The 15,753-nt window shown below is 44.1% G+C and overlaps 1 protein-coding gene across 7 annotated transcripts in view; it reads right to left on the reverse strand.

Moving 5' to 3' along the window:
* LOC125463661 (nuclear distribution protein nudE-like 1) overlaps positions 1–15,753 on the reverse strand; it is an 87,399-nt gene that overhangs the window by 21,582 nt on the left and 50,064 nt on the right. For all 7 annotated transcript variants that reach the window (XM_048555223.2, XM_048555220.2, XM_048555224.2 and 4 more), the window contains exons 3-4: positions 10,012–10,165; positions 15–163 (exon numbers count right to left, since the gene is read on the reverse strand). In XM_048555223.2, coding sequence (XP_048411180.2) covers positions 15–163; positions 10,012–10,165 — 303 coding nt within the window. The remainder of the gene's footprint in view (positions 1–14; positions 164–10,011; positions 10,166–15,753) is intronic.

Below are 15,753 nucleotides of genomic sequence, written 5' to 3' on the forward strand. Positions count from 1 at the left end.
AACTAAATTCTCACCTTTTGGCTCGTTCCAAATCATCATTTGCCTGCTCCAACTCTCTTACGTATTTATGCAACTGATCTTTGATACCTCTTGTTTGACCCAAGTCATCTTCTAGCATAGATATCTGTTTATAACTCTGTGCATACTGTTGTTCAAGTTTCTCCTGAAAGTAGCCAGCAAAAACAAAAGAACATTCCAAGATTTGATTTGTAATTTAAAGCTTTTAAAATCAGGACCACATTTCATGAGCTTATGCAATGCAATTTTCATGAGAATATCACTCTCTCTCCTTTGTGCAAAATAATTCAAATTAGGTCCAATAAAATTAATGCACTAGTTCACTAAATCACAATAATTTCAATCAAATAGCCAACAAGCTTTTAAGCCTAACCTAACCACATGATTTGAATTCCAGAAATAATGATCAATTCCTGGAACTAACTCCAAAATTATCCAACTTGATCAGCATTCTAAATACATACTTGAGTGACTCAATTATTTTAATGCAAAGATTTGCCATTTTTGTATGTTACATTGTTTGTAATAGTATGTTACTATTTACTGAACAGAAGATTGGTGGTAGAATGGTTTACAGCATATGGGCTTTTCACTTCTGGGATGGGAATGCATATCCAGCCTTCCGTAAGGTAAACACATCTGTTCTCATTTCTAGATGCAAAAATTCAAAATGAAAATAAGGTCGAGACCAAAAAACTCAAATTGCTACATTTTGACAAGATCTAACAGCCAGCACATCAGCAGTCTCAAGATGTGCCGTACGGATGGTTGGTAGAGATCCTTTCCAAGTGAAGTAGGAGAAAACACCACATTCTCTATTAAAATGTGTCCTTCATCTACGACAGTAAAATTAAACTGAAAATGAGACACGATAGTGATTTTAAAAAAAAGGACCATCAATTTTCCAACTCCATCGTCTGATTTTAATACCTGGGCTTTCATGGACTGAAATGTTCACGGTTTAAAAAAACCACACCATTTATTAACTAAATAATTTCAGTTGAGGGTGGTTTTATCATTTTCATCAAATGAGACTGAAATCAGTAAACTGGTACTTTCATTTTGATTGAGGGATAGCAAGAACTTCAGATGCTGGAGTCAGAGATATCACAGTGTGGAACTGGAGGAACACAGCAGGCCAGGTAGCATCAGAGGGGCAGGAAAGTTGATGTTTTGGGTTAGGACCCTTCTTCATAAATGAAGGGGGTGGGGAGGGAAACAGGGAAATAATGAGAGAGGGGAGATGGGGCTGGGGAAGGTAGGTGTGTTGGTGATGAATGAGTGCATGTAGGGGAGTGGTGGGGACTGGTCAGTGGGATGGGTGGGGAAGATAGGTGGGAGAGAAGATGGACAGGTTGTGTCAGGTCAAGGAGGCAGGGCTGAGGGGGAGGGTTGGATATGGGATGAGGCCAGGGTTGGGGAGATTTTAAAACTGATGAATTCATGTTCAGGATGGGCCGTAGGATCCCAAGACAGAATATATGAGCTGTTGCCCCTATGGTTTGCAGGTGGTGTCATTGTGACACTAGTCGAGGCCCAGAATGGACATGTTACCCAGGGAGTGGGGGAGTTAAAAATGGTTCATGACCAGAAGGAAGGCTGTGTCATTTGTTGTGTATGCGGCACACAGATTCTCTACAAAACACACAGTCTCGGAGTCTACACTTGGTCTCTCTGATGTAGAGGAGGCCACATTGGGAGCAGCAGACCCAGTTGACCAAGTTGGTAGACGTACAGGTCTGATATAAAAGGTTTCCCTTAGGCTTTTTGGTTTATGCTTTTGAACAAGTTAATTTGCTGCAAGCAAAGAGAAATCACCTGTGACGATCAGTCTCAAAGTAAGGACTCCAGGTATCAAAATACACAAACTGTGTATTTCAGGGAGCTGCTTTCGAATACAGCAGAGGAAATTAATTTTAAGTGAAAATCAAGAAAGTTCACTGCGCTGAGTTTTAGGAAGGACAAAGCCCAATGACAAAGCAATCTGAACGCTGAGGGCTCAAAGATACCTGCAATGTTCACAGGTGCCATTGATCCAGGACATCCCTAACAAGCCACAGCCTCCGGAGAAAATGAGTAACTGTTTTCCCTGACAAAGTAACAAGCAATTTTCCAGGAAGTGACCTAAGGGACTAGGGACAAATGAGGAACCAAAGGAAATTTGTATTAGTACTAAGGCAGGACTTACACAGTTAATGCTAGGGCCCTGGGGATTGCTACCAAACAAAGACATAAAAAAGCTGCATGTGCATTAGTTCCTTGAAATGGCATCGCAGGCAGACAGAGCAGTGAAAGTAGCATTTGGCACACTCGCCTTCAGTTGCCAGTGCTTTGAACACAGGAGTTGTGTCATCATGCTGCAGCTGAACAAGACATTGGGGAGGCCAATTTTACAAAAGTGTACACAATTCTGGTTTCCCTGCTACAAGAAAGATGTTGTTAAACTTGAAAGGGTACAGAAAAGATTTAAAAGAAGTTGCTGTGATTGGAGGGTTTGAACTATAGGGAAGAGGCAAAATAGGTTGGAATTCCACCCCTCCCCGTAGTGTTGGGGCTGAGGGGTGACCTTAGAAGTTTATAAAATCACGAGGGGTGTGGAAATAATGAATAGCCAAGGTCTTTTTCTCAGGATAGGAGAATCCAAAACTAGAGGGTACAGGTTTAAGGTGAGAGGGGAAAAGATCCAAAACAGACCCGAGGGGCAACTTCTTCATGCAGGGGGTGGTGGTGCAGGCAGACACAATTACAACATTTAAAAGGCATCTGGATGGGTACGTGAGTAAGAAGGATTGAGGGATATGGCCAAATGGGAAATGAGAAAGTTGAAGATATCTGGTTGGTGCAGACAAGTTGGACTGAAGGGAACATGCTTAAATATATTTTTAAAAGTTTCTAAGAATGGACAGTTGTATATTAACGGTCTGATTGGAAAATGGTTTAACAAACTTGGAGTTTGAGGTTGTTGCGAATAAAATTGATAATGGGGAAGCTCGGTGCATACAGTATACTTTGTTTGCAGAAGTCTCTTGGTAAAGTTCCCCACAGAAGCTTGGTTAACAAAATTAAAACATATGGACAGGAGGTAATGTAGTGTAACGAGTTAAGGATGAGCTAACAGATAGAATGCTGTAAAACTAAAATGGGTCATTTTCTCATTGGCAAGCAACGATTACTGCAGTATTACAAGAATCAGACCTTGGGCCCAGCTGTTTACAATGTGTCAGAGATAATGGGAACTGCAGATGCTGGAGAATTCCAAGATAATAAAATGTGAGGCTGGATGAACACAGCAGGCCAAGCAGCATCTCAGGAGCACAAAAGCTGACGTTTTGGGCCTAGACCCTTCATCAGAGAGGGGGATGGGGAGAGGGAACTGGAATAAATAGGGAGAGAGGGGGAGGCGGACCGAAGATGGAGAGTAAAGAAGATAGGTGGAGACAGTACAGGTGGGGAGGTAGGGAGGGGATAGGTCAGTCCAGGGAAGACGGACAGGTCAAGGAGGTGGGATGAGGTTAGTAGGTAGATGGGGGTGCGGCTTGGGGTGGGAGGAAGGGATGGGTGAGAGGAAGAACCAGTTAGGGAGGCAGAGACAGGTTGGACTGGTTTTGGGATGCAGGGGGGGGGGGGGGGGGGGGGGGGGAAAGAAAGAGAGAGAAGAGAAGAGAAGAGAAGAGCTGGGCTGGTTGTGATTCCACCAACCTCCGGATACAACGCATCATCCTCCGACACTTCCGCCATTTACAATCCGACCCCACCACCCAAGACATCTTTCCATCCCCACTCCTGTCTGCTTTCCGGAGAGACCACTCTCTCCGTGACTCCCTTGTTCGCTCCACACTGCCCTCCAACCCCACCACACCCGGCACCTTCCCCTGCAACCGCAGGAAATGCTACACTTGCCCCCACACCTCCCCCCTCACCCCTATCCCAGGCCCCAAGATGACATTCCACATTAAGCAGAGGTTCACCTGCACATCTGCCAATGTGGTATACTGCATCCACTGTACCCGGTGTGGCTTCCTCTACATTGGGGAAACCAAGCGGAGGCTTGGAGACCGCTTTGCAGAACACCTCCGCTCAGTTCGCAACAAACAACTGCACCTCCCAGTCGCAAATCATTTCCACTCCCCCTCCCATTCTTTAGATGACATGTCCATCATGGGCCTCCTGCACTGCCACAATGATGCCACCCGAAGGTTGCAGGAACAGCAACTCATATTCCGCCAGGGAACCCTGCAGCCTAATGGTATCAATGTGGACTTCACCAGTTTCAAAATCTCCCCTTCCCCTACTGCATCCCTAAACCAGCCCAGTTCGTCCCCTCCCCCCACTGCACCACACAACCAGCCCAGCTCTTCCCCCCCACCCACTGCATCCCAAAACCAGTCCAACCTGTCTCTGCCTCCCTAACCTGTTCTTCCTCTCACCCATCCCTTCCTCCCACCCCAAGCCGCACCCCCATCTACCTACTAACCTCATCCCACCTCCTTGACCTGTCCGTCTTCCCTGGACTGACCTATCCCCTCCCTACCTCCCCACCTACACTCTCTCCACCTATCTTCTTTACTCTCCATCTTCGGTCTGCCTCCCCCTCTCTCCCTATTTATTCCAGTTCCCTCTCCCCATCACCCTCTCTGATGAAGGGTCTAGGCCTGAAACATCAGCTTTTGTGCTCCTGAGATGCTGCTTGGCCTGCTGTGTTCATCCAGCCTCACATTTTATTATCTTGTTTACAATGTGTGTTTGGTTGGAAGGTGCACAAATATAAAAAGTGAGTTAGGTTACTTTAAGTCCCTGAAAGATGACATGCAGGTGTAGCTTTCCTAATGTCCTGCTATCAGTATGTTAGCCTTTAGCAAGAGTACAGGAGCAGCACAGTCTTGTGTCTGTTGTATGGGAGCTTGATTAGCATCTGGGAGTACTGCATGCAGTTGTAATTCCCTTACCTTAGGATGGCTATTAATTGCTGGAGAAAAAAATGCAACAGAGGTTCACCAGACATTTGGCATGGTGGCTTTAACTTATGAGACTGAGCAAATGGGGACTGTATTTTCTAGAATTTCAGAGTATGAGGGGTAACCACATTAAAACCTACAAAATACCTCAGAGATAGATAGAGCAGTTACAGGTGAGATGTTTCCAATGGTTGGAGAATTTAAAATCAGAGACAGACAATTTCAAATTAAGTGAAGCCACTTGGGACTGACAGAAGAATTTTTCTACTCGCAAGTTGAGAATCTCAAATCTTATCAGGAACTCTGCCATTGAGTATGTTTAAGAGTGAACCTATTTCTTAACATCAATACCATAACAAATACCAAGAATAGTGAGGAGAAAGACACAGAAGAAGTGGGTGAACAGCCATTACTGTACTAATTTATACTCATTGAGGCTAAACACCCAATTGCTTTCTCCATGTTCCTAATTCAAGGACAAGCCAAGGACATATTCTTTTACCTTCCTTTTTACAATGGAGACTATCCTCTAACTTTGTGCCCGTGTCAGTGTCTGCTTGATGTTGCATCTTTATTATTTTTCTTGTTGTTAATGATAACTTAATTAATTTTCTTTTCACGAGAAACTTTTGTAATTGGCTCCTTTATTCAGTTAGTGTTGGAGCCTTCAGTGACCATTGCAATTAAAGGATTCCTTCATTTATCTGCAAACTTCCAACATTCTGAAGTTGTAGTCAGTTTCAGAGGAATAATTATGGTTGACTTGATAATTCACTATCAACACTGTCCCCTTTGGCTCAAAAATCCACTGCAAAATGAGATTCCTCCTCAATAAGGAACTGTTCAATACTTTGGCCAGATATATATTTTCACATTACATTGCAAAAGCCTGAAATGTGGTTCCAGGCAGTTAACAGAAAAGAACTGTTGTAGAACATGCTTCTTTAGTCTACTGTTTTCCCCTCAAGTAAAAGACATGAAGTTGCTTTACGAGCGTTCAGAAGATTGCACCTACTTGAGCAACTTTGTCATGAAAGCCTTCAGGCTTGGAGGACGCATTCCAAACAATATGCACGTTAGTACAATAAATCTACATTCAGCTAGCTACAACTGAAAATAATTTTAACTGTGCTCAGCAATTTAAAAAAAAATTTAGTACAGTGCTGGCTGTGCTTGTATCCAAGACTTCACAGGAAAGCCCCCTTGATTATTCATGTCAATTTGTTCAACTTGGGTAACTGCCTATTAACGGGGGGCTCAATCACCCTTGTTTGCAGCTGGCAAGCAATTTCAAAACAGTGCTAGAAATCCAGGACGAGGTTATCCAGCAGCGTAGGAAAAGATAGTGCAAAAGGTGTAGCACGGGAGAAAAGTCTTTGGACGATCAGCAAAAACAAACTGTTTGTCTACAGTATGGGGAAGATGACAGCACAGTGGTAATATCACCAGACTAGTAATCACTGGCTAATGCTCTGGGCTCAGGGGTTCAAATTCCACTTGCTGTTGTTATTTATTATCTGTCATTTTTAATCACCTCCACCATTGGGTGAAATGTCACAAGTACGGTTTGTAATAGGTTCTGCTGATAGTAATCCCATAATACCAGAGGAGTCACAGTAGTGTTATAGTGCAGAAGGAAGCCAGGTAGCCCACTGTGACTTCGTACACCCCCGTAATCAGCATTGTGACTTAGTGCCATACCCTCGCACATTGTTTCAATTGAAACAATAGCCTTTTACCCTCATACATGGTTAAAAGAATCTGCCACCATCACACTTCCAGGCAGTGCATTCCAGAACCAAAAATCACATGCTGAACCAGAACTGCACAGTGGTGATACTGAGCACGGAGTGGGAAGTGAAATGAAATAAGGAGTGTGATTAAGCAGCATAAATGTGCAAGAACAACAGAGAAATCAGAACTCAAAAACAGTACCACAATTCATCATCATAGCTTTGGGTAAGTTTTGGTTGACCACTTCCTCTGAATAGTTCTATCAGAAGTCTACTTATAATGAGGGGTAATCCCTCAAAATAGGCCTTTTTGGGAAGAGTGAACTGGTGCAACTGCTGATGTCAAAATAATAGAAAACAATAGATGCAAAGGTTAAAAAAGCTAACTAAGTCTGTGCATTGATAATGGGAACTGCAGATGCGGGAGAATACAAGATAACAAAGTGTGGAGCTGCATGAACACAGCAGGCCAAGCGGCATCTCAGGAGCACAAAAGCTGACGTTTCGGGCCTTGACCCTTCAGAGAGGGGTATGGGGAGAGGGAACTGGAATAAATAGGGAGAGAGGGGGAGGCGGACCGAAGATGGAGAGTAAAGAAGATAGGTGGAGAGGAGAGTATAGGTGAGGAGGTAGGGAGGGGATAGGTCAGTAGGGAAGATGGACAGGTCAAGGAGGCAGGATGAGGTGGTAGGTAGGAAATTGAGGTGCGGCTTGAGGTGGGAGGAAGGGATGGGCGAGAGGAAGAACAGGTTAGGGAAGCAGAGACAGGCTGGGCTGGTTTTGGGATGCAGTGGGGGAAGGGGAGATTTTGAAACTGGTGAAGTCCACATTGATACCATTGGGCTGCAGGGTTCCTAAGCGGAATATGAGTTGCTGTTCCTGCAACCTTTGGGTGGCATCACTGTGGCACTGCAGGGGGCCCAGGATGGACATGTCGCCTGAGGAATGGGAGGGGGAGTTGAAATGGCTCGTGACTGGGAGGTGCAGTTGTTTGTTGTGAACCGAGCGGAGGTGTTCTGCAAAGCGGTCCCCAAGCCTCCGCTTGTTTTCCCCAATGTAGAGGAAGCCACACCGGGTGCAATGGATACAATATACCACATTGGCAGATGTGCAGGTGAACACCTGCTTGATATGGAAGATCATCTTGGGGCGGTCCCATAATCCACAAACCTGCCTGCCCTGGTCGACCCATTGTCTCAGCCTGTTCCTGCCCCACCGAACTCATCTCCACCTATCTGGACTCCATTTTCTCCCCTTTGGTCCAGGAGCTCCCCACCTATATCCGTGACACCACCCATGCCCTCCACCTCCTCCAGGACTTCCAATTCCCTGGTCCCCAACACTTCATTTTCATAATGGATGTCCAGTCCCTATACACCTGTATTCCTCATGCAGATGGCCTCAAGGCCCTCCACTTCTTCCTGTCCCGCAGGCCCGACCAATCCCCCTTCACCGACACCCTCATCCACCTAGTCGAACTCGTCCTCACCCTCAAAAACTTCTCTTTCGATTCCTCCCACTTCCTACAGACAAAGGGGGTGGCCATGGGCACCCAGCTATGCCTGCTTCCTTGTAGGTTACGTGGAACAGTCCCTCTTCCGCACCTACACAGGCCTCAAACCCCAGCTCTTCGTCCGTTACATTGATGACTGTATCGGCGCCGCCTCTTGCTCCCCAGAGTAGCTCAAACAGTTCATCCACTTTACCAACACCTTCCACCCCAACCTCAAGTTCACCTGGGCCATCTCCAACACATCCCTCACCTTCCTGGACCTCTCAGTCTCCAGCTCAGGTAACCAGCTAGAAACTGATGTCCATTTCAAGTCCACTGACTCCCACAGCTACCTAGAATACACCTCCTCCCACCCACCCTCCTGCACAAATTCCATCCCCTATTCCCAATTCATCCGCCGCATCTGCTCCCAGGATGAGGCATTCCACTCCCGCACATCCCAGATGTCCAAATTCTTCAAGGACCGCAACTTTCCCCCTGCAGTGGCCGAGAACGGCCTTTACCGCATCTCCCGCAACACATCCCTCACACCCCGCCCCCGCCACAACCGCCCCCAGAGGATCCCCCTCGTTCTCACATACCACCCCACCAACCTCCGGATACAACGCATCATCCTCCGACACTTCCGCCATCTACAACCCAACCCCACCACCCAAGCTATTTTTCCATCCCCACCCTTGTCTGCCTTCCGGAGAGACCACTCTCTCCGCGACTCCCTTGTCCGCTCCACACTCCCCTCCGACCCCACCATGCCCGGCACCTTCCCCTGCAACCGCAGGAAATGCTACACTTGCCCCCACACCCCCTCCCTCACCCCTATCCCAGGCCCCAAGATGACCTTCCATATCAAGCAGATGTTCACCTGCACATCTGCCAATGTGGTATATTGTATCCATTGCACCCGGTGTGGCTTCCTCTACATTGGGGAAACCAAGCGGAGGCTTTGCTTTGCAGAACACCTCTGCTCGGTTCACAATAAACAACTGCACCTCCCAGTCGCAAACGATTTCAACTCCCCCTCCCATTCCTCAGGCGACATGTCCATCATGGGCCCCCTGCACTGCCACAATGATGCCACCCAAAGGTTGCAGGAACAGCAACTCATTCTGCTTAGGAACCCTGCAGCCCAATGCAGCACAAGCTTCAAAATCTCCCCTCCCCCCACTGCATCCCAAAAGCAGCCCAGTCTGTCTCTGCTTCCCCAACCTGTTCTTCATCTCACCCATCCCTTCCTCCCACCTCAACCCGCACCTCCATTTCCTACCCACCACCTCATCCCACCTCCTTGACCTGTCCATCTTCCCTACTGACTTATCCCCTCCCTACCTCCTCACCTATACTCTCCTCTCCACCTATCTTGTTTTCTCTCCATCTTCGGTCCGCCTCCCCCTCTCTCCCTATTTATTCCAGAACCCTCACCCCATCCCCTTCTCTGATGAAGGGTCTAGGACCGAAACTTCAGCTTTTGTGCTCCTGAGATGCTGCTTGGCCTGCTATGTTCATCCAGCTCCACACTTTGTTATCTTGAAGTCTGTGCATTGTTTACTTGAACAAAACATACTAAGTGGCATATTTTGAGTAATAGTGATTGCAGGCTGTTGGTTCTTAGGTCATTATGATGCTCCAGTCCTCAGATGTAGACTTAAACTATTTGTTGACATTTTAGGATTATTCTGTATGGAATGCCCAATTAATACAACCAAGTTTTATAAATTTGTATAAAACAATAAAAGTGTAAAGACTAGTCAATACTAAACTGATAAAAAAAAAATCAGCTTTATAGTAATCTTACCTTTAATAACTCCAAATCCAGTTTTAGTCTTTGGTTGTCAGATGCTAAATCTCTGTTTCTGTGCTCTGCCTGCTCCAACTGTGCTTCCAACTCAGCCTCAAGCTCCCTGCTTCCCTCCTGGAATTCTTCTAGTTCTTCACGTGTTTCCAAAAAACTGAACAAGATTTTGACAGAGGTCAAAGATTTATTGTTAAAAATAACATTGAATGCAATGGAAAGATTGCACAAAAGTAGCAGACTAGACAAATACATTTTTGGGCACCTAGAGAAACCCACACTCTGTTGCTGATCAAGTCATCATGCTGTCAGTTTAGGCGTAATTTCCAGACTCTGTGCAAGTCACACCAGCAAGGATAAAAGTTGAGCTGACCTTGCGCAGGATGTACTGCAGCAATTTGACAAGGTTTCTTCAAACCAACAACATCATCTCCCACCTAGACAGACAAGAGTAGCAGCCAAATGAGAGGACCAATACAGACAAGATTATAGCCAATTGACATGCCATCCTGCCCTGGAACTATATTGTTTCTTCACTGTACCTGGGTTGAAATCCTGAAGTGCTCTCCCTGACAAAAGAGTATGTATGTGTGTAGACCAGAGGTACAGCAATTTAATGTGGCAAATCACCATTATCTCAAGGGCAATTGACAGCAACTTTCAAATACTTTTAACTTTTGTTCTTAAAAACTCCTCTCAGGTATGGAGCGGAAGAGAAACAAGAAGGAATTATGATTTCTAATGCTATGAAGTACAAATTCACGCAAGTGTTGTTTTGCAGCAAATTCTACTCAGTTTAATTAAAGTTGTTTACACTTTGCATCTGAGCTCTGTCAGGAGAAAGAGGGATTCATTTAACCAGGGTTCACGAAACCAGGGGCTCAAGGAAATCAACTCAGTCAGGGCAATGTTTTCACATGAACCTTCTGCACATTTCAGTCACTTACATTAGTTTACAGTGTAATCATGCCCTTCCAGACTGAGATGGATACAATGTCAACTGCTTTTTTGTGTGAAATAATGCATTTTATTTTCTCTTCCTGATGTTTTACTCACAACTGGTGAAATGAATGACTGAATCGTATTTTTCTTTGACTAAGTTTGACTTCAGTTGAGTGTTTATCACTGCAAGGTCCAGCAGGTTTTCTTGCTCAGTCATATCAAACTGATTTCATTACTTACTTACGACTGCCCTAGAGCATTTCTCAATCAATCAATCTGAACAGCTCCCACAACAGTTTGCCAATAAGCAAAAATCTGAATTTGACGGCATTCTTTGCACTGGTGCCATCTATAGAAGCCCATGGTACAACCTGGCAAGCACCGTCAGTCCAGAGCTGTCCTGCAGTTTCTAACATTAGCCATAGACAAGGCTCACAGCAGGAATTTAAAAAAAAAGGTATTCCACTTGGAGGGTAGGGTGCTGGAAATCCTGTTGGGACAGGGTAGTGTCACACAGAACTTTCTCCTACAATCAGGACCAGCAGTGGAGGCCACAACTCTAGACCATACCAGCCTTTTCCAAGGTTATCAATCCAGTTAAAGCAGTCGTATCCATCTGGAGGAATGCCCAACATTGTCCAAAAGGAGGTCAATGTCAATACCAATACCACCATCTTCTAATACGTCATTATCTCTGCTGCAGCAGCCAACTCTCACCATGACTCATGCTCTACTATTCCCACTAATGCCTGCACCATCTTTCCCCAGCAACCCAAACCCCCATTAACTCTGAATCAAGGAATCAAGGGCTACGGGTAGAGTGCAGGGAAGTGGTGTTGAAATGCCCATCAGCCATGATTTAAAATGGCGGAGTGGACTTGATGGGCCGAATGGCCTTACTTCCACTCCTATGTCTTATGGTCTTATGAATCCACTCTCACTCCCCAGCCGCATCACTGATTTTCATTTCCCATAATACCAGCCTCCCTCACATTCCAGAAGGAAAACAGTCCTGAATAGGACAGAAAGTATCAAGACAGGTGGTATGTTGCCTGTTATTCAGCTCCTCACCCCTTATGAAAGAAAGGATTCAGACTGTGACTACCCCACCAAACAGCCTAGACTGGTATCAAAGGCCTGCCCTTGATTTACTGGGCCAGTTGCCCCTAAGCAAAGAGCATCCCACTTGACTTGATAAAGACCTCCCAAAAACTCCAGCAAGTTTTCTGGCTTTGTGTCTGTGCCAAGCAGTAAAGCAAAGTAGCAGTATCACAAGCCTGGTATTTCCGACAGAGGGCAAAGCACAAAAAGGTAAGACAAGATAATGAAAGGCATGAATGCTGCGAACATCTAGGTAGGCACTGAGCAAGTGAGCTAACTGAAGATCTGGAGACAGCCTGGTCTAGTCCATGGGCTGTGCATGTGTCCAATTCACAGTATCCTCGCAGCAGCCTGTGATACAGCATAAAAGTAAGAAATTGCGTTAAGTGAAATGGAGAGGGTTCCTGGATGGTGATACTATTGGATGCCAATGACTATATATGTAACATGAATGTGGTTGTTACCCAAGTTCCAACATGGTTGTTCAGAGCAGGCAGTTAGCTGAATCCACCAGGTACCCCGCTCTAGCTTCCACGTCAAGCTTTTTCCTGACGTCTTGCTTGTTTTGAGAGCACGGTTAAATGGGAATCTGAATATTGATGAGGTGAGTTTATCAATAACAAATCATCAATTGACATCTTGCCGCTGCCTAGCAAGAATCTTGCCACATTATTTGAGAAGAGATGGAGTGAGATGATCTCACCCTCGAGATGAGCCTTGCCACACTTGTCATCTGACTTTGCCCCACATCTTGCTCGTGTTGTTCATACCCTAAAAAGATTCCAACCAAAAAGTGTTCACTGAAAGTACAGGAATGTGATATACAAGCCAAGAGGTTCTCCAGTTTAGTCAACAGTCCAGGAACTAGGCATTCTCAGCTGAAATACAGATACTGAAACAATTTTAGTATCTCCAAATTTGAGATGGAATGAAGAGACAGAATTCCCATTTCACAATGCTATGCGTCGAGTTGTGCTAGAATGAAAGTACATGCTCGAGTTGTCAGGTACCGAGAAACTAACAATCATTCACAAGTAAGTTTCACACAACTCATTTCCATTGTGCTTCTGAAGACAGACAAGCTGAAATTTCACAGACATATAATTTTTTTTTTCTATATTTGAGAACACCATCCATTTGAGTGTGTCAATCAGGACAATTTGAGAAAAAACAGCAATCATAACTCCAATTGGCTAGTTACGACACAGAACAAAATACGATAGTGCCAGTTCATTGACTAAAGTACGTAAGGGTGTACAAATAGAACAGCACGAATTAGTCTGGATAACAGCAAACAAATATTAAACATCAGTTCCATTTTGTACTAATGTACACTGTACAGCTAAATATTTAACAAATGCTTTAAAATGACGGGACAGAAAGCCATATTTCTACATTTGCTGATTGCAGAGATATAAGCAATGTAGATAGTGGCATAAAATTCAAAAATGTTCAGAGGTAAACTGAAATGTTGTGACAAATGGATTTCAACGTAGGATTGAAATTTGACACCCTCAAATTCATCTGAAAAGTGTACAACAGAAGTTTGCAGCTTTTCACCATTTAGAAAGACAGAAGGTCCAGAGGCCTGGTGGTAGAGGTGCACAAATGACTAAAATGTCATGGTAAGGTACAAAAAAAATGACATGGAGATCTTTGTTATACAAAGCCCCAGTCTGAAAACATTGCATATAACGTGAACTGATCTAGGCTAGTTTGGTGAGGCTCAATAATGTCCCTGTAAAATCAGAGGTAATCCGTAGAAGTTGCCTTTTCTACTCAGCCCTTTGCGATATGATGGAAAGATTGATAGAAAGTCTGCAAGATCAGGGGAGTCTGAAACTAGAAGTCAAAGAAATAATTATTAACTAGATCTTTCTGGAGCAAAATTAGAAAATATTTCTACACACGAAGTGATCAAGGTTTGGAATGATCATCCTCAAACAGCAACTTAGGCTAAATAAATTGTTTATTTTAAAATAAAGTTGGTAGGTCTTGGTTAGTGAACATAACCAAGGTACATAGGACAATGGCAAGTATGTTTTGTAACGTTAGCGTGCACCAAATGGTGGATCAAGCTCAAACAGTTAAATGGCTTACTCCAGTTCTTGTGTTTCTACATTCTTGCAAATCATTAAACCAAAGAGAATTTTCTGATCTTCTTGCTAGTTTATTCCACACGCTTAAGCTGCAACTTAACTTACACTGGCACTAGCTCAGTACCTATGATCCTAAAAGCCGAGGACCCTTAATTACATTTCTTCCATCCTACCACAGTGTAAAAATTGCAGGTGCCTGTAGTTTGACAGTCCAGATGGCACAAAGCAGGTAGCTGAAGTATCAACAGCTTTGTGACTCAGAAGCAGTATTTAACATATCCTGAAACTGAGGTTAACAGTCATGTGACAAAGCTTTCAGTCATACCTAGTGATTTGATATCATCTGGTTTCAGAACAGGAATACTGCAAGCCAGCCACACAAGTTAGCCTCCCAGATTAAAGCAGAAGTAGATTTCTCCCCAGCCTTCACCTTTCTATCTTATCTTTAGATGACCTTGGTCTGCACTGATTCATCCTCCCCATCTTCAAATTGTCTGGCAAGCATTCATTATCCATACAATTCCAGTTTTTAAATACAAGAAAAGCAATACACCAACTCTCTCAAAAGACAGGGGGTGAACTCAGAACCATTATTGGCCTGGCAATATGAAGTTCAAAAATGTGGCGTTCAGTCACTTACTATGAACACCCCTACACACTATATCCTCTTGATGACACACAAAAGATTGATTTGAAAATGTTACTGGTGGTGGTGGGGGGGAGCGTGAGAGCACAAGAGTGGAAACTAGCATCTACCTATGAATCGCAAACTTATCCAGCGGAAACCCATATGACATAATGCAACAAAATGAATTTTGACCAATACTCTTCGTGAGCACTCTCCTAATGCTCATCCTATGCATCTGGGAGAAGTAAATCAGACAACTAACTTAAATGTAATAAAAATTGCAAATAATGCTCAAAACTATAACGGTTTGTATTTATTTACTTTAAACAGAATATCCCAAGGCACTTAAGAACAATATTGACAAATTATCATTTTGACAGCAAGCCACAAGAGGGGCTGGGAAGGAGGAGAAGAGAGATAGGGAGCAAGTGAGGGAGGCATACAAAGCACAGTTGATATTTTTGAGATCACAAGTATATGAAGGGTGGAAGGTGCAAGGCTAGGCGAGAATTGAAATAGTATTGTTGAAAGGTATCAATTACACAAATGAGAGTTTTAGCCGATTAGCTGAGGCATGGAAGCAGGCAGTTTTGACGAAATGGATGTGGGGTCATAGGTCAAACTGCATCAAGGTTTGAATGGACTGGTTCACTACCGATAATTGTTAGTAACAGGAGCAACAGTCAGGGCATGAGTTTGTGGTAGGAAGCAAAGATAATACATTCAGTTTTCCCAACATGCAGCTTAAGAAAATTTCTGTTCCTTCAAACTTGAATGTTAAATAGTGTGAAAAATCACAGGTAGTAAAAATAGCAACCATTGAAATGTGATATTATAGGCAGTCCTATTTGGTAGACTCCGATTTCCAAGTAAACAAATTAAAATCAAATATCATTTCCTCTTTTAATACTACATACTTCAGATCTAAATAAACTGATAGCTTTTAAAACATCCTTGTGAAAGCTGCAACCAAAA

The sequence above is a fragment of the Stegostoma tigrinum genome, chromosome 22 (assembly GCF_030684315.1).
Source record: "Stegostoma tigrinum isolate sSteTig4 chromosome 22, sSteTig4.hap1, whole genome shotgun sequence".
Classification (NCBI taxonomy): Eukaryota; Metazoa; Chordata; class Chondrichthyes; order Orectolobiformes; family Stegostomatidae; genus Stegostoma; species Stegostoma tigrinum.